This window comes from Leguminivora glycinivorella, chromosome 4 (assembly GCF_023078275.1).
Source record: "Leguminivora glycinivorella isolate SPB_JAAS2020 chromosome 4, LegGlyc_1.1, whole genome shotgun sequence".
Taxonomy (NCBI): domain Eukaryota; kingdom Metazoa; phylum Arthropoda; class Insecta; order Lepidoptera; family Tortricidae; genus Leguminivora; species Leguminivora glycinivorella.
In genome coordinates, this window is record NC_062974.1 from 579,237 (window position 1) to 597,707 (window position 18,471).

Below are 18,471 nucleotides of genomic sequence, written 5' to 3' on the forward strand. Positions count from 1 at the left end.
GGAAGGATTTCAATGGAAAAAATCCAAGATGGCGCATGTAGTGTATGGGATATCGGATCGGATCAAATAATGTGAAAACGCACTAACTCGCCATATCTCTTCAGTGTTTTATTATTCAATTTAGTCGCATTCAAGGATCTCTAAACCAAAGACGTATTCAATCCTCTTTGGCTAAACGTATAAAGAAAGTTGTAATAAAACTTTTTCAAAAAAAAATTCAACCTCATTGATCTAACGTCAGAACTCATCTAAAAAACAAACTGTAAACCTTTCAAAAATCGAACTATCTAATCAGTGTCAAAATTACGGTAAAAATGTAAAGACTGTAACAACAATAGACACTCATTAACACCCTTATTTTAGCCATCAACACCAGAAACACCATCAAGATGCAGTTGCTGCATGACCACGCGACGCTGGCCGTGAGGAGCCAGAAGGATTCCAAGGATTCCAAAGATTCCAAGGATTCCGACCTGGAGGTGAAGGAGAGAAGGTCTTCCAACGCTTCGCTGATGATGAACCCTGTGGCGAGCGGGGACAATGTGACCACTGGGCTGAACTCAGCTCACAGGCTGAAGGAGGAACTGCCTCCTTTAGTGCCCTGCTGCGAGGGGAAAGAGCTTCAGGTAACTGCTTCCAACGACCAGAGACTAAGGGCCAGTTGCATCTATAAACATCACATTAACAAACACATCAACAAACACATCAACATCACGCATCAGCCTAAGTCTATGGAAATTTCGAACGCTACAAACTTTGGGACAAAAAAACTACGAACGCTAAATTCGGTAGCACACGTTTTGGTTGGTGCAACCGACCCTAAGTATCCAGTCTTATCTTATCTTCTTTTCCTTTACTTTTGCGAGTTTCCAAAATTGTTCTTAGGAAATGAAGATAGGTTCTCATTTTTGGTCTAATTGTCAGTAGACAACATTTTCTGTGACGAGCAGAAATATGGCTATTTTTCTACTTTGCTACTGTTATACCTACATAATTAAATCTGGGTACCTATTATGTATTAAAATTAGAATAAGATAGGTATCAATTTGTGTCATGGTTACAACGTATACATTTGGAGTTTTGGAGAAATATAAATATTCAATAAGTACCGAATTGATGGATGGCGGAAAATCTATTCAGATCAGTATATTCTCACTTGAATGTAGTTTTCATATAACCATAATAAGATTTCTGACATTTTGTGCCTACTCGAATATCAGTATAATATAAGGGATCAATTTTATCCAATAAATCGTATTGAAAGCGGACACTTATTAAATTCTTCATTCAGAGCATGTCCCAAATTTGTTGGGTGACTTGTCGCACATAATAGTTAAGCTGACGAGTTTTTTGAATGGAGTTCCATGTAGTGCGTAGTCGTTTTGGAATAATTTTATCAATATCATATTAATTGTATTTAATATAATTTAGGTACATATTAATAATTATAATCAAGGGTGTTCACCCTGTTCAGGCATCTTCTGGGCGAGCTGACGAGCTCACTCTAGCGTAGGCCACGTCTTCGCCTTTGGCTATAGTCTGTGGTCAAGAGCAAGCCCATTCGTAATAAAAAATAAATAAATAATAATAATATATTTTCATATTGTTTGTATAATCGGTGGTGGCAGAGTGGATATGACGCCCGACTTTCAATCCGGAGGTGGCGGGTTCAAGTCCTGGCTCATACCAATGAGTTTTTTGGAACTTATTTACGAAATGTAATTTAATATTTACCACTAGTTTTGCGGTGAGGGTTTACATCGTGAGGAAACCTGCATACATCTGTGAAGACATTCAAAGGTGTAACTGAAGCTAGCGTGGGAACTATAGCTCGAACCCCCTCATGCGTCAGAGGATCCCTGTTTCGGAGCAGGAGATGAGGAAGTAATGGGACGTATATAGGCTTAATTATTCATACTAATATTATAAATGGGAAAGTGTGTGTGTCTGTTTATTTTTCCGTCTTTCATGGCAAAACGGAGCGACGAATTGACGTGATTTTTTAAGTGGAGGTAGTTTAAGGGTTAGAGAATGACATAGGCTACTTTTGGTGTCTTTCTGAACCCCCACTTCCCTAAAATGGAAGTTTGTATGGAGCATTCCGCAATTTTCGAATTTAAGCCGAGTTTAGACGTGCAAGTTATTGCTGCAAGTTTTGAGACAGAAGTATATGCAAGAAAGAGATGCAGATATTTGAAACTCACTCTTATATTAGTTACGTCTCAAAACTTGCAGCAATAACTTGCTGGTCTCAACTTAGCTTAACTTGAGCGAAGCCGCCGGCAAAAGTTAGTTATTTTATAAAAATCAAATTGTGAACCTACTTTCAGTTACCTAACCTATATAAGAAATCAACAATCTCCATTATTTCAGATAAACGAAGACCTGGTCCGCAGCGGCCTGTCAGCTATCTCCGTGAAGCACGAGCACGTCATGCACTGCCTCAGCTCCTCAGAGGCCTGCGAGAGGATCCAGCTGATGCCGGGCATTGTGAAGGTACTGACCTACTGACTATACAAGTATACAGTAGACCTTGATTAGACATAGACATAGACATAGACATAGACATCATTTATTGGTAATAACATATTACAGGAGATTATATCCTGTTATCCGTCGTCGGGGACGTAGGCTCTCTCATACATACATTCAATTTTGTCTTATGGGATTATACTGTGGGGAAACGCAACGGAATTTGAACGTGCATTAAAAATGCAAAAACGAGCAATTCGAATATTAGCAAACGCAAAGTACGATGCTAGCTGCAGAGAACTTTTTAAAAAGTTAGAAATATTGACATCTGTATCGACATATATCCTAGAAATTATAATGTATGTAAGGAATAATCCAAATGAATTTGATCGTATTGGTGATGTAAGTAAACGACCAACGAGGTATCCCGACGACTTAAGACAAAGCAAATGCAGATTACAAATTGCTAAAAAGTGTCCTAAAATTATAGGGCAAAAACTTTACAACAAACTGCCAAAAGTAATAAAAACTGAGACCAACTTCAACACTTTCCGTCGCAAAGTAAAACAGCTACTACTTGACAAGACACTTTATAGCATAAAAGAATACCTAAATAATACCTATTAATGTGCCTAGCCATGTTCGTGACTTCCAATTAAGTATTAGTAAATTATATATGTATATTAAATGTCTATATTAGTAAGTTATAATTCTTAGTAAATGTGAACCTAACTAAAAAAAAAAAATGGTTATATACCTACTTGTAAGATTGTTAGCTTTTAATGCGAACCTAGTGTACCTGCCTTGACGATCTCTTTATGTGTGCATGTTTTTGTTAGTTTCTAATTAAAAATATGTATGGATTTTGAGAAATAAATAAATCTGAATCTGAATCTGAATCTGAAAGGGATTTCCATTCTTCGCGGTCGATGCCGCCTCTTTCTCTATTGTGCTTCTCCAGGTGGTACGTGGGCGACCTTGCCCTCTTTTTCCGGGAATTTTCCAGGTCATCCCTTGCTTGGATAGGTGGTTTTTCGACCTTCGTAAAACATGACCGCTTCAGCGCCATTTCCGCAGCAGAATTTCTTTGTCTAAAGGGTTTTGACCAGTCAGTTCCCATAGTCTAATATTGGAGATGGTCCATACGATGGTCCATATAGTAGACCTTACTAAGATAAACGGAGACCTGGTCCGCAGCAGCCTGTCAGCTATCTCTGTGAAGCACAAGCACGTTATGCACTGCCTCAGCTCCTCAGAGGCCTGCGAGAGGATCCAGCTGATGACGGGCATCGTGAAGGTACTGCCTATCCAGTAGACCTTACTAAGATACACGAAGACCTGGCCCGCAGTGTTGTATCGACCATTTTAGACATATCATTGTATTGATGGCTATAATAAATACACCCTGGTATTTTCACTAATCGTATAAAACTTCAGTCAGCCGGTTTCGCTTCACCGAGTAAGGGAAAGACTTCAGCCAGATTTTTTTTTAGGTGTAGGTATAATTTGTTGCAAAAAGAAGATACAGATGAGCAGACAGGTCGCCTGATGGTAAGCGATCACTGCTTCCCATGGACCCCGAAACACCAGAAGTGTGTTGGAGGCGCGTTATCCGGCCTTTAAGATGGGTGTACGCTCTTTCGTATTTTTCCGGAAACGTTCGTATTTGTCATGCTGGTTCAGAACAGTGTCAGTACCTACGTCTTATACTGAGATTGACATGAAATAGCATGAGGCGTTCGTACGTTTCCGTAACAATACGAAGGAAAATCTTTTCGCACTACATTTGTATCACTTAACTTCAAAAGTGGGTTTAAATCCATTCTGCTATAAGGTTGATTATATAAAAAATATGATCTGAAAGATAATCAACCTTATAGCAGAATGGATTTATTTTTTATTTTTTATTTTATATATATTTGGGGCATCAACAGCGATACAAACAAACAAATGCTTAACATATTAGAATACAATACAGTAAGCCAATGAAAGATGTCCACAAGAATATAGTGAATACTTAATACTAGGTGGAAGGAAAAGTAAATATAACAATACACCGTGTTTCACTTAACACTAAAAACCTGAAAACACTTTGTTCAGAATCGAGAGTAGAATCGATTGAGCTATATCTTGATGGGGGTAATATTTTTATTTAAATTAGTATTATTAGTTATTTTTTACGTGCCCATTCTATTGTACTCGTAATACAACATTGTGTATATCGCATTGCTAGAGGTTGTTTACCTTTTTTTCAGTATTTAGGGGTATTAATACTGGCCGGTTACTTGGACGATTATTTTTTCCGCTACTAGTTTGACGTTGTTTGTCAGTTTAATCTTAATGTTTATCATAAGTCATAACAAATTGAACTCCTACCTAATTACAACCTTGTCATTTTGAATATTGAGTTTATTTGCTTACTGCGATTACCTGTCCAATTTGAAGTTTACTGTGACAAAGCTTTAAAGTGTTTTACAGTGACATCTTAGCTGTCTATTGGTAAACCTTATGTCGTTGCAGTAACGTCCACAAATAAATAGTCTTATGGTTTATGATGGTAGTTAGCAATTATTTTATTGAGTGTAGAGCTAAAAGTCAAGTAGAGCTGTACAGAAAATTAAAAATTCAATTAAAAAAAAAGTAACGATCAGATTGAAAGATGAATACTCTAGATGAGTTTAAAAAAATAAAAATCAGTTGGGGTGTCTGAGGTTTTGAGTGATACCGGAAACACCGTGTATATTTAACCATAAACAGCAAGAGAAGCTAAAACCAAAAACTGACGACTAGCACGCGCAAAAAGGTGAGAGTGTGTTGAATGTGTGAGAGGTATTCATGTGTCATGTGTGTTTATGTGTGTGTGTGTGAGTAAGTGGATGAAGGGTAGGTATATAAATGTGTAATAATGCATAAATATATATTAGTTACTTAGCTGTCTTGCATTAATAAAAGTCGCATACGGTTCTTTAGTGTGCACTTTGTGCAGTCGAACAGATCTATACTAGTAAATTTAGTATTATAAAGCTTTAACATACGATTTATTGGTGAGTTTTGAGCATATTTAGTGTGAACTTTATTCAGACTGAAGAGCCAGCGTTCTGAGTGACGGGTTCTGATTGATGGTACCGAGAGTTTTATTTCCGCCAAAAGTAAAGAGCTATCTAAACGTGCTGAAATAATATCAAATAGTACAGAGATATCCAGTAAAAGTCGTCTATCTTCAAGACTTAACATGCGGTAACGATTGCACCTACTTCTATAATCTGTGTCCCAACTCTTAGTGCGAAAGTTAAGATGTCGAAGGAAAGAACGCTGAATTTTTTTCAATGTTTTCCTTATATATTACATATTGGGGGGACCAAATAGAACTAGCATACTCAAGGATACTTCGGACATACGCAAAATACACAACTTTTATGCACATAGCATCACTGAACTGATTGCAAACGCGGAACGGCGGCTAAATTCTTGTAAGCGCGGTTAACGATGTCAGACACATGTTCATCGTAGGACAGTTTTGAGTCCAGCGTCACACCCAGATCCCGTATTGAGCATACACGTTCGATCGCCTCGCCACCTATATAATACTGAACATTAATTGGACGAGGACTTCGCGTGAAAGAGATTTGTGCACATTTTTTTATATTTACATTTATTCGATTGTCAGTATAGTATTCATATACACGATCCAGGTCTTCTTGTAATAGTTGACAATCGCTCACCTTGCTAACGTCCAAAAAAATCTTTTTATCATCAACATACATCAAAAATCTTGAATGTTTAAAAACAGTGTAAATATCATAGAGATACGCATTTACCCACTTTATAAGTTAAGCGACACATTTGTATTTACTTTGTACTCTTTCAGCCGTTTCTCCGGAAATTATAGTAGCTAAAGTCGCCGTCAATAGAACTTGTGAACAATGTTAACAAACCTTGTAGTCAAAATGTCTTTAACTCCCATTCTAACTCATCAGATACTGGCTAAATCCATGTACTATTTAATCAGTTCATATCACATTATGATCCTCAACCTTTAAAATAATGAAATTGTGCTAAAATATTGATATTTTATACAATGGTTTGTTTACATTGTTGAAAATTTCAATTGACAGCGATTTTAGATTATAATTATGAAATTGGCAAAAATACTACAACGTCAAACCAAATAAATCACCCAAACCGTTTACCGAAAAAATGCTTTTTAATCTCCGTAATGTAAATTCCTTTATCTCATCTCCCTACAACAAGATATCGGTATAAAACGTGGCAACAAAGCAACAATAAGTTACGACGAACCCGCGCCATTGTGCCATCTTTGAGGCTTAAACACGGAGCTTTTGTGAGTTTTATTCGTAAATACGGATAGATTACAACAAAAGGCCGTAGCAGGATAAGGGAACAAAAAGTGCCCGGTTTTTTTTTCTATAGTTACTTACACTTAGTAGTACGATTGTGCAAAGTTTTGTTGAAAAATTCCCAGTGGTTCAGCCAGCAGAAGAAAAAAACCAAATTCATGAAATATGACTTTTCTCTAAAATTATTTAACTTTATCATACAATCTTTTTTTCATTTTGGTTAACTAAATAGTACTTATAACCTGGAAGAAATTTGAGTCTCCAACTATAATATTTCTGTAAAAAGTACGTAAGTCAACATTCCAAAAAAAATTTTTTTAGTTTCTGAAAGAGCGACCACTCTAAATGATACTTCTAAAAAAGCCTTATTTAATGATCTGTCCGTCATATAAGTTTGACAGTTAAAATCGGAAAGCAACAGTGTCAAAATTAAATAAATAATGTTGGTTGGATTTTGTTATATTTTATTGTTATACCGTTCTAACACCGCCAAATAACTTTCGACAGATCGACAGATCATTAAATAAGCCTTTTTAACCCCCGACGCCAAAACGAAGGGGTGTTATAAGTTTGACGTGTCTGTCTGTCCGTCTGTCTGTCTGTCTGTCTGTTTGTCTGTCTGTCTGTGGCATCGTAGCTCCCGAACGGATGAACCGATTTCGATTTAGTTTTTTTTTGTCTGAAGGCTGAGTTAGTCGGGAGTGTTCTTAGCCATGTTTCATGAAAATCGGTCCACTATGTCACGGTCGGGGGTTTTTTCAAAATTTTAATTTTGTGGTTAGGTTATTTAGAAGTATCATTTAGAGTGGTCGCTCTTTCAGACACTAAAAAAGATTTTTTTTTAAATGTTGACTTACGTACTTTTTGCAGAAATATTATAGTCGGAGACTCAAATTTCTTCCAGGTTATAAGTACTATTTAGAAAACCAAAATGAAAAAAAAAAAGATTGTATGATAGAGTTAAATACTTTTAGAGAAAAATCATATTTCATGAATTTGGTTTTTTTTTCTGCCAGCTGAACCACTGGGAATTTTTCAACAAAACTTTGCACAATCATACTACTAAGTTTAAGTAACTATAGAAAAAAAAACCAGCTTCTAAACATTAAAGGGCATTTTTTCTTCCCTTATCCTGCTACGGCCTTTGATATAAAGTGACGATCCCGGCCTATTGTTATGAGTTTGAAAAATAAGAATTATATTTCCCGACTTCCTTCTTCGCAATTAGGTTAACTATTTGTAGCTGGTATCCCACGCTATAGCCTTACACGGATCTTAAGAGGGTAAATTAAAACATTAATGTGGCAACACTACCATTACCACCATCCGACATCACCGGTTCACCGCCCTCATTCTGTTTTTTCCGTGCATAGCCTTAACACGTAGTATCGAATATTCAAACGTGCCTCAAGATGGCGCCTAAGAAGAGGAAAAGTGATTTGGATTATTCTGAAGAAGAGATACGAGAAAAAATCAGAAGATTAGAACAGCAACTTTCGAGGAAAAAAGATCGACGTCGAGTTATTTCTACATCGTCATCAGACGACGACGATGAATATGGTTAGTATTATCTACCCTCAATGTATATTTTTTTCTTTGCACGTCGACGTACGTCAAGTTTTACGTAAAAATGTTCTTTTATGATGCGAGACATCTGCACGGGGTGTCTTCTTCATACAATATAAGAACGTTAATTGCCCGAAGCACACATAAATGACGAGATGTGATGCGTTCGTCCTGTATGGGGTCGATACCTTCACGACAAAATCTCTTCGATAAGATATGCTGTGTTATGTTGCGAGGCATCTGTATGGGATGTCTTCTTCATACATTATAAGCACGCTTTGTCCAAATGGGACTAAGTAATGCTAGATTTACCTAAATGGGCATTCGCATATCGTTACAGAACAAGTCTGTACTCGTTCGGCTGGAGAGGCGCGCACCGGCGCGGCGATACCGTCGGCGGGGCCGAGCGGCGAGTCAGCGGAGCCTGTGCCGGGGCCGAGCGGCGTGTCGTCGCGGCCCGCGGGGAGGCCCGGCGGCGAGTCGGCGGAACCCGTGGCGGGCCCGAGCGGCGTGTCAATACATCGCGCGCGCGCGGACGCCGGCCCTACAGCATCGAGCCCCTCGCCGGCACCAGCGACGGCCGCAGCTCCGAAGGTTCCTTGTGCACCAGAGGTCGCTGACCTCGCGCTAAACGAAGACGTTCTTTTATTGCTGGGTGACGCGCCTGAACCGGAGGTTGATTTTGGTAAACCCGTACATAAGGATATCGCCTCCAGGTGGCAGGAAATCCTTATTAAGGGCCTCCCGAAAGAAGTAACTGAGAATTTGCTCAAGGAATACTTGATTCCACAAAACTGTGACTTTCTAGTCCCTCCTATTCTTAACCCAGAGGCTAAAGTAGCTTTATCTGACTTTATAGTAAAAAGAGATGCCGCATTATCGGCAAAACAGAAACAAATAGGTATTGCTCTAGCTGCCTTGTCCCAAGTGGTTGAATTAGTAATAAATAAGGAAACTTCGACACAGAAAATACTTAAACCATTGGGCGACGCTTGTCGTGTTCTTTGCGATAGTCATTTTTGTGAAACTAAGACCCGTCGTGGGTTCGTAACTGCAGCCATTAACGCTGATGTTAAAGATATTATTACCGAAAGTCCTCGAGACAAATTTTTATTCGGTAGCAATATAACTGAGCAATTAAAATCGGCTAAATGTATTAAAGAATCAGGATCTGTTTTAAAGCAAAGCAAAAATGAAAAATCTCAAAAGTTCAATGTTAATAACTTCATTAGACGTAAAAACTATAACAATACACAGTATAGCAGCCGTTTAAACTGGAAGACAACGCCTCGAAGAGCCCCCAACAGACAGGAGCACCGGAGACCTTCGACGCGTCGTCCGGCGACGAGAGCGAGCTTTCAACGGAGGGAGAAGTCGGAGCGGTCGCCGAGCCGGAGCAGGCGGGCCAGGAGGCGCTAGTACCCGAGGTAAGCTACTGCGGGCGGCTCAAGCATTACGTTGCTAACTGGTCCCAAGTCACCGATGATCCTTTGATCATATCTTGGTTAGAAGGTTACAAAATACCTCTTACTACTACACCTATCGATACCTGCAAGCCAGTTGTGTACCCTAAATCGTCCCAGGAACACTCTGATTTTACTAAAGCCATTAATTCATGCTATAGAGAAATGTTCACATCGTTCGGATGAATTTCTATCGAGTATATTTTTGATTCCAAAGCCTAACGGCGATAAAAGATTTATTTTAAACTTAAAACGTTTAAATAAACATATCACTACGAGTCATTTCAAAATGGAAGATTATAGGACGGCTGCGAAACTAATTACAAAAAATTGCTATATGGCAAATATAGATATGAAAGATGCTTATTGTTTTGGTACCAGTTCATCGTGATTTTAAAAAATATCTGAGATTCAAATATAACGGTACATTGTATCAATTTAATGTTGTTCCTTTCGGAATTGTATCGTAGCACGTATGTTCACAAAGTTACTGAAACCTGTTATGGAGTACTTACGGGCTCGTAATTTCGTTTCAGTAATTTATTTGGACGACATTTTTTGCATTGGACGAACTTATAGTGAATGTTACGAAAACGTAACACACACAATTTCACTTCTAGAAAATTTGGGTTTTCTAATAAACTTCCAAAAAAGTTGCCTTGAACCTCATAGAGAATGCAAGTTTTTAGGTTTCATGTTCAATTCAAGATACATGACAATGTCACTACCTAAAGATAAAATTAATAAAGCTTTATTAAACTTTTCGCACCTGAAAAAATGCAGGCTCAGAGAATTAGCGAAATTTATAGGACTGCTCACCTCTGAATGTCCAGCCATTCAATATGGGTGGCTACATACAAACAATTTAGAGCGGTGCAAATATCTTTGTTTGCTAGATAATCCTGACTATGACCAAAAAATATCCATACCTCGGTATTTAAATTCAGATATCTTGGTGGTTACAAAATATTCATCATGGTTACAATCTATTGCGTTGCAATGAATTAAAAAAAAAAAAAAAAAAAAAAAAAGAAATATTCTCTGACGCATCTGGAACTGGTTGGGGTGTTTTTTGTAGTGGTCAGGAAGCATCAGGTTTTTGGAAAACAGACGAGATCAATTTGCATATTAACGTACTTGAGTTAAAGGCAGCTTTTTTCGGATTAAAGGTCTTCGCTGAAAATATGTCAGATTGCGAGATCTTGTTGCGAATAGATAATGTCACTGCAATATCGTGTATTAACAGGATGGGTAGTATACAATACCCACAACTCAACCAAATATCCAGGGAGATATGGAAATGGTGTGAAATGCGTAAAATAATGATTTATGTATCTTACATAAAAACTAAACATAATCATGAAGCAGATTTTTTGTAGTTCGGCGCATGAAAATATTGTAACCCATTTTGGAAAAACACATGTTGACCTTTTTGCCAGTTGGTCGAATGCGAAGTGACAAACGTACATTTCATGGAAAAACGACCCTAATGCCTGGGTGGTCGACGCTTTCACTGTCTCCTGGTCGAGTTTGTTCTTCTACGCGTTTCCACCATTTTCAATGATTTTAAAAATGTTGCAAAAAATTATATCAGATAAAGCGGAAGGTATTGTCGTTGTACCATTTTGGCCTACCCAACCCTGGTTTCCGCTCATGCAAAAGTTAATCATTTCAGAAACATTATATTTTGGACCAAACATAAACCTTCTGACGTCTTCTTTCAGATCTGCACACAGTCTGCACAAGACTCTTATCCTGGTTGCCGTCAAATTATCCGGCAGGCGTTACTGAAACAACATATGTCCCCTAATGCTATAGAAATTATGATTGCGTCCTTAGCGGATAACACTTATAGACAATACGATTGCTGTATACGGGCTTGGGTAGATTATTGTAATTTGAAAAAATGCGATTATTTTGATTGCTCAGTTATTACTATAATAGATTTTTTAAGCCTGACCTTTGAAAAAGGTGCAAAATATAGTACGATTAATTCATATAAATCAGCCTTAGGACTTATTCTAGGCCTAATAATTAATGATGAAAAAATCAAGCGATTCATGCGAGGTGTATTCAGATTACGGTGTGCTACTCTGCGGCGGCGCCACCATAATGAAATTCAACTAATTATATGTTAAAATGATGTTCGTAAGACGTACAGTATGTACGTATAAATTTATGACTGTACCTATAGCGGGAAACGAAATAATGGGCTTTTATTGTGGCGCCGCTGCAGAGGATGCTCTGCAGCGGCGCCACTCAGTTCTCATAGATAGATATGACATCATCTACTTTTTTCTCATGGAAATTGATGTACCAATGCTGTTTATTATGTACGTATTGAAAAAATCACTATAACTTAGTAAATTTATGTACTTTCAGTAATTCCGCATTCCGCCTGAACGGTATGAGCTAGTATGTAAGGAGGTGTACTTACGGGTAAGCGAGAGGGAGATATGTTCCTTCCCGCTCGCTCCCGCGCTCGGCGCGTTTCGTTCTAGGTTTCAATAATTATTATTAAATTTATGCCCCTGTTGTACACTTTGCTTTTTACTTCGATTGCGAGGAATTAATTATATTTTTCTCGGCAATTTACACCACGAAATTGTCGTAAAGCGAAAGAACATAATAGGTATATAAGATAACCAATTCCCGCCAACTTTTTTTTCAACATGTGATCAGAGTTTCAGACGCTTGGTTTTTTGCCAAGTCAAAAATTTTTTAAACGATAAGTAATCGAATCCTATTTTATTTAATTTACTTAATTTAATGACAGAAAATACGGAATTCTAATAAATTATAGCAAAAATAAAATAACCTATCAAAGTTTTGTCACCTACACAATTTTATTGCTCAATAAAATTGTGCAATATGTTTTAACTGTTTGTCTCTTGAGACCGATTACCTTAGTCTTAGGCTTCCCACAGACAGTCTTAAAAATTCATAATCTTAAAAAAAAATTGTATGCAATTGACACTGACAGATCTGTCAGTGTCTTGTCAGTGTCAGTTTGAACTGTCAGATTGCATACAAGTTTTTTTTAAGATTATGAATTTTTAAGACTGTCTGTGGGGAGCCTTAGGCCGGCACGGCAACAGACAGTCTTAAAATTCATAATTTGATAAAGTCATAGGCTTCCCACAGACAGTCTTAAAAATTCATAATCTTAAAAAAAACTTGTATGCAATCTGACAGTTCAAACTGACACTGACAAGACACTGACAGATCTGTCAGTGTCAATTTGCATACAATTTTTTTTTAAGATTATGAATTTTTAAGACTGTCTGTGGGAAGCCATAATCAGTACAAAAATCAGATCGAGTGCACGGAGTTCCATACAATTTCACGACCGTCCACACTAGGGCTTCCAATACCGGGATCCCGGTATCACGGGATCCCGGGATCCCGCCTTTTTTTGGGCACATTTCAATACCTGTATTTAATTTAGTAATACCGGGATCCCGGTATTTTTAGTAACTACCAAATGAACGTAAATCACTCATCAAAAACGTTAAATTTCTGCATCACGATGGTTACTACACGCGTAAATCTTCTTCTTGCTCTCGTTTTTCGATTTGACACATACTCTGTTTGATGTTTTTGCAATATTTGTATGAAAATGATTGTTTTTTCGATGATTAGCTAGATAAAGAATTAAAGATACGTGTCAAAAGCATTCATTGAGGAGGGTCGGCCGCGAACATTTTTTTACACATTTGTCGCACTTGTGAATTCGCACGTAAGTGTGACAGAGGAGCAACACATCAAACGTAGTTGCAACAGGACACAAATCCTCTGTAAACAAATCGCCTTGATGCATCTATATCATAGATATAACTTTTCAAAAATTGGTTAATGCATACGAACTAACGTATACCGTAGCTACTCTATTTTTACTATGCGTGTGCGTTAGTGTGTTGAACTCTATCTAGCTCAAAACTTTGCCGTACATAACATTCCCTATACTTAGTACCGAAATTGGGAAATCACTCCTTAACTATCAAAATCAAGAAAAATACTTTTCTAATCCGTAAATTAAGTGTTTCTATTCCGCGGATAATCTTTTTGATTTTGATTATCATGGATTTCCGCAAAGTAATGTGTGATTCCATAGATTATTTCTTAATGTGATTTTTGATAATCTATGTCGGACAATTCAGCTTTTTTGGCTAATTGTTCAATGATTTGGCGGATTTATTTTATTAGTGCATTAGCGCCTCTAGCGCCACGAAATACAAAAATACCACTAAATTGTACCACAGATATTGATTACAATGTGTTTCTAAAAAAAAATCATCTCATGTTCTAATTTCAAAAGTCAATGATGAAACTATAATCGAGAAATGCTTCTTAATGCTTGTTATTTAATAAAGTGATATTATAGTTAAACCTACAGCACAACTACATCATTAACACTGACTATAAAATGTAACACAGCATGAATGAGCCACAGCAGCTTCCTAGTATCACAGCCATACTAAAGAAGAGGCGATTGAGGTGGCTCGGGCATGTGTATCGAATGGAGCGGACTCGTTTGTCACGCTGGGAGATGTTGTAGATGCAAAAAGACCGGTCGGAGGGCCAACGCTGCGCTTTAAAGATTGCGTGAAGCGTGACATGGTCACATTTGATATTCCATGCGACCCGTGGCAACGACTGGCCGAAGACCGAACCACGTGGCGCCGTGTTGTCCATGACGTTCAATCCAAGCACGACAATGCCTGGTTCTACTTGAATGATAAACGCATGAGGCGTCACGAGCAAGCCTCTAAACCCCGCTCATCTGGGGGAGCATACACCTGCCGTGTGTGCGGACGAGGGATCCTCTATCGAATTGGGCTGTACAGCCACAAACGTAAGTGTCGCAAGGATGCCGTTTGAACCATCTGGTTATATATGCAAAGGCTTGTTATTATTAAAATGTAAAAGGTTCTATTCCGCACGAGCTTAAAGAGATCGATTTGGCAGAAAACATGGTTTGCTATAGCCGCGTCTTCTTGTGAAATGTCCGATATGGCGGCGATATCTAACTTACAGAATCACCTGAGTAGAGATCTGGCGCTCTTTCCCGTTTGATTTTATACTGCGTACTTGGGACTGAGGACTCATAACAAAAATAAAGAGCACAGGGCGTAGCCCTTTGAACTATGTATACTTAAAAACAATAGAAGTTGAACGGACTTGGCCACATAAGTTTGCGAACCGTTTGGGTTGAAATCGAAACTTATGAAGTTGGAAATGTAATCGATTTGACACCTCACTAAGTCGGATTGGCAAGATTCCGCTGTAGTATATAACACGCATGAAAAGTAACGAGATTTTGAATAAAATTTGTTATTTTAAGCAAATTACTTGGTTTTTATATTTTCCCGATTTCAATACCGGGATCCCGGAATTGAAATCGCCAATACCGGAATGAATACCGGTATTAGATAAGGTCCGGTATTTGGAAGCCCTAGTCCACACACACTCTTGTTTTTTAAGATTATGAATTTTAAGACTGTCTGTTGCCGTGCCGGCCTAAGACTAAGGTAATCGGTCTCAAGAGACAAACAGTTAAAACATATTGTACAATTTTATTGAGCAATAAAATTGTGTAGGTGACAAAACTTTGATAGGTTATTTTATTTTTGCTATAATTTATTAGAATTCCGTATTTTCTGTCATTAAATTAAGTAAATTAAATAAAATAGGATTCGATTACTTATCGTTTAAAAAATTTTTGACTTGGCAAAAAACCAAGCGTCTGAAACTCTGATCACATGTTGAAAAAAAAGTTGGCGGGAATTGGTTATCTTATGTACCTATTATGTTCTTTCGCTTTACGACAATTTCGTGGTGTAAATTGCCGAGAAAAATATAATTAATTCCTCGCAATCGAAGTAAAAAGCAAAGTGTACAACAGGGGCATAAATTTAATAATAATTATTGAAACCTAGAACGAAACGCGCCGAGCGCGGAGCGAGCGGGAAGGAACATATCTCCCTCTCGCTTACCCGTAGGTACACCTCCTTACATACTAGCTCATACCGTTCAGGCGGAATGCGGAATTACTGAAAGTACATAAATTTACTAAGTTATAGTGATTTTTTCAATACGTACATAATAAACAGCATTGGTACATCAATTTCCATGAGAAAAAAGTAGATGATGTCATATCTATCTATGAGAACTGAGTGGCGCCGCTGCAGAGCATCCTCTGCAGCGGCGCCACAATAAAAGCCCATTATTTCGTTTCCCGCTATAGGTACAGTCATAAATTTATACGTACATACTGTACGTCTTACGAACATCATTTTAACATATAATTAGTTGAATTTCATTATGGTGGCGCCGCCGCAGAGTAGCACACAGATTACGACCTACTGCCCCAAAGTATTCTTTAACGTGGAATCCAAATATTGTTTTATCTTATTTAGCCGACAAATGGCCAAACGAAGATCTTGATTTGCAAAAATCTGTCCATGAAAACTTCCACTTTATTAGCATTAGTGACCGCGCACCGTGTCCAGACTTTGTCTTTAATAAAACTAGATAACATACAAGTCTACAATGATTTGGAAATTATCATAAAAATCCCTGATATCATAAAAACATCGAAAGCAAATGCTTTACAACCTGTGCTCAAACTCCCTTTCTTCAATGAAAGGCCTGAGATTTGTCCGGGGCGAGCACTTGTATGTTATATAGAAAAAACAAAGTTATTGCGTCAACATAATCAAAAAAAATTTATTTATCAGTCATAAGAAACCACATGGAAAAATTTCGTCTCAAAGACTTAGCCATTGGATAAAGGACACCTTACATAACAGTGGTATAGACACTACGTTGTTCAGTGCCCACAGTACGCGGCACGCGGCCACTTCTGCTGCAAAGAAACTTGGAGTTAATATAGAAACAATTAGAAAAACTGCGGGTTGGAGTGAATCGTCGTCAGTTTTTGCAAAATTCTATAATAAAGAAATAATTGATGATCCTAATCAATTTGCAAAGTACATATTATCTGGTAATGGTGAATAAATAAAAATAAGTAATTTGTTCATTACTTGTACTCAATGTGATGTGATGTGATGATTGAAGGATATTTGAGAAATATAAGTCTTTTTTCTCCACGTAATTTTTTTTTGTTACATCCTCTCAACATCCTACAAATAGTTAACCTAATTGCGAAGAAGGAAGTCGGGAAATATAATTAGTGATTAAACGAACTTACCTGTAAGTGAAGTTCGATCACAATTATTATATGACCGACTTCCTTCGAAGCAATTAGTAATGACCCTCCTCATTCTAGTACGTTACAACAGTGTACTTTTATACCCAACCCCTACAAAAAAAAAAAAACAGAATGAGGGCGGTGAACCGGTGATGTCGGATGGTGGTAATGGTAGTGTTGCCACATTAATGTTTTAATTTACCCTCTTAAGATCCGTGTAAGGCTATAGCGTGGGATACCAGCTACAAATAGTTAACCTAATTGCTTCGAAGGAAGTCGGTCATATAATTGTGATCGAACTTCACTTACAGGTAAGTTCGTTTAATCACTAATTATATTTTTACTTAATTTTGACGTGTTACATGACGGTGTTCGTAGAAAGTCTTGCCAATATGCAGTTTTTTTCTCTTTTCTGTTTAGAATCCTTGAGTACAACAAAATTTCAATTTTCAGCCTCGCAATTGGTATCGCTGCCTCCAACGTCCGGACCTAAAGCGGGTTCCCTACATTGGCCGGATGACGCCGGATGAACTCTCATCCCTTTTCTAAACCTATTAATACAAAACACTTAGTTTTCATCTTTGCAGCTCGTACCGTCCGGATATAACGCTTATGTCGTATCTTGGCCGGACAAAGTAGCATCCCTTTTCGGAATCCTTTAAATACAAGTCTTAAATATTTAGGTTTGCAACTAATAGGTCCCGTTTATCCACCTCGCGGACATAACTCGAGTGTCGTATTTCGGCCGGATGAACTGGGCATCCTGTTCAGAACCGTGGGGTATCATAGAGTTTAAAGTCTATGCAAACAGTTCTAAAGTTACATACATACATACAATCACGCCTGTATCCCATAAAGGGGTAGGCAGAGCACATGAACTACTCAAGTTTCAGTGCCACTCTTGGCAAAAAGAGGTTGAAAGAAAACGAAATTGTGACATTGCAGTGACAGGTTGCCAACCTCTCGCCTACGCCACAATTTAACCCATATCCCACAGTCGACTTCTACGACACCCACGGGAAGAAAGGGGGTGGTGAAATTCTTAACCCGTCACCACACGGGCAAAACGGAAGTTCTAAAGTTAAAATTTTGAAATATGGTTTCACCAAGTCTCACAAGGTTAATACAAAATACTTTTCCCCTCACTAGCTTGGAAACACGTGTTTTGTCCTTTAATACCAGCGGGTAAAAACGCATTTTATCCACTAGTGGGTAAAGTAATTTGACCTTGAATAAAGTCAAATTAACTGCTTTAAAGTTGATAAAAGTAGGTGAATCTAGTAATAAAGATGATTTACCACCTGTCGAACTACTGGAAGCAATGATAAACGCATTTTTTAACCGTCGCCTCATATCTCAAGAAGGACGGTTATCAAGTCGTCTGTATGTTTTTTTTTTT

The 18,471-nt window shown here is 37.9% G+C and overlaps 1 protein-coding gene across 2 annotated transcripts in view; it reads left to right on the forward strand.

The window, feature by feature from the left end:
* Positions 1 to 330: 330 nt before the first annotated feature.
* LOC125225464 overlaps positions 331 to 18,471 on the forward strand; it is a 31,199-nt gene continuing 13,058 nt past the window's right edge. For both annotated transcript variants that reach the window (XM_048129203.1, XM_048129204.1), the window contains exons 1-2: positions 331 to 626; positions 2,374 to 2,496. In XM_048129203.1, coding sequence (XP_047985160.1) covers positions 390 to 626; positions 2,374 to 2,496 — 360 coding nt within the window. In that variant the 5' untranslated portion in view covers positions 331 to 389. The remainder of the gene's footprint in view (positions 627 to 2,373; positions 2,497 to 18,471) is intronic.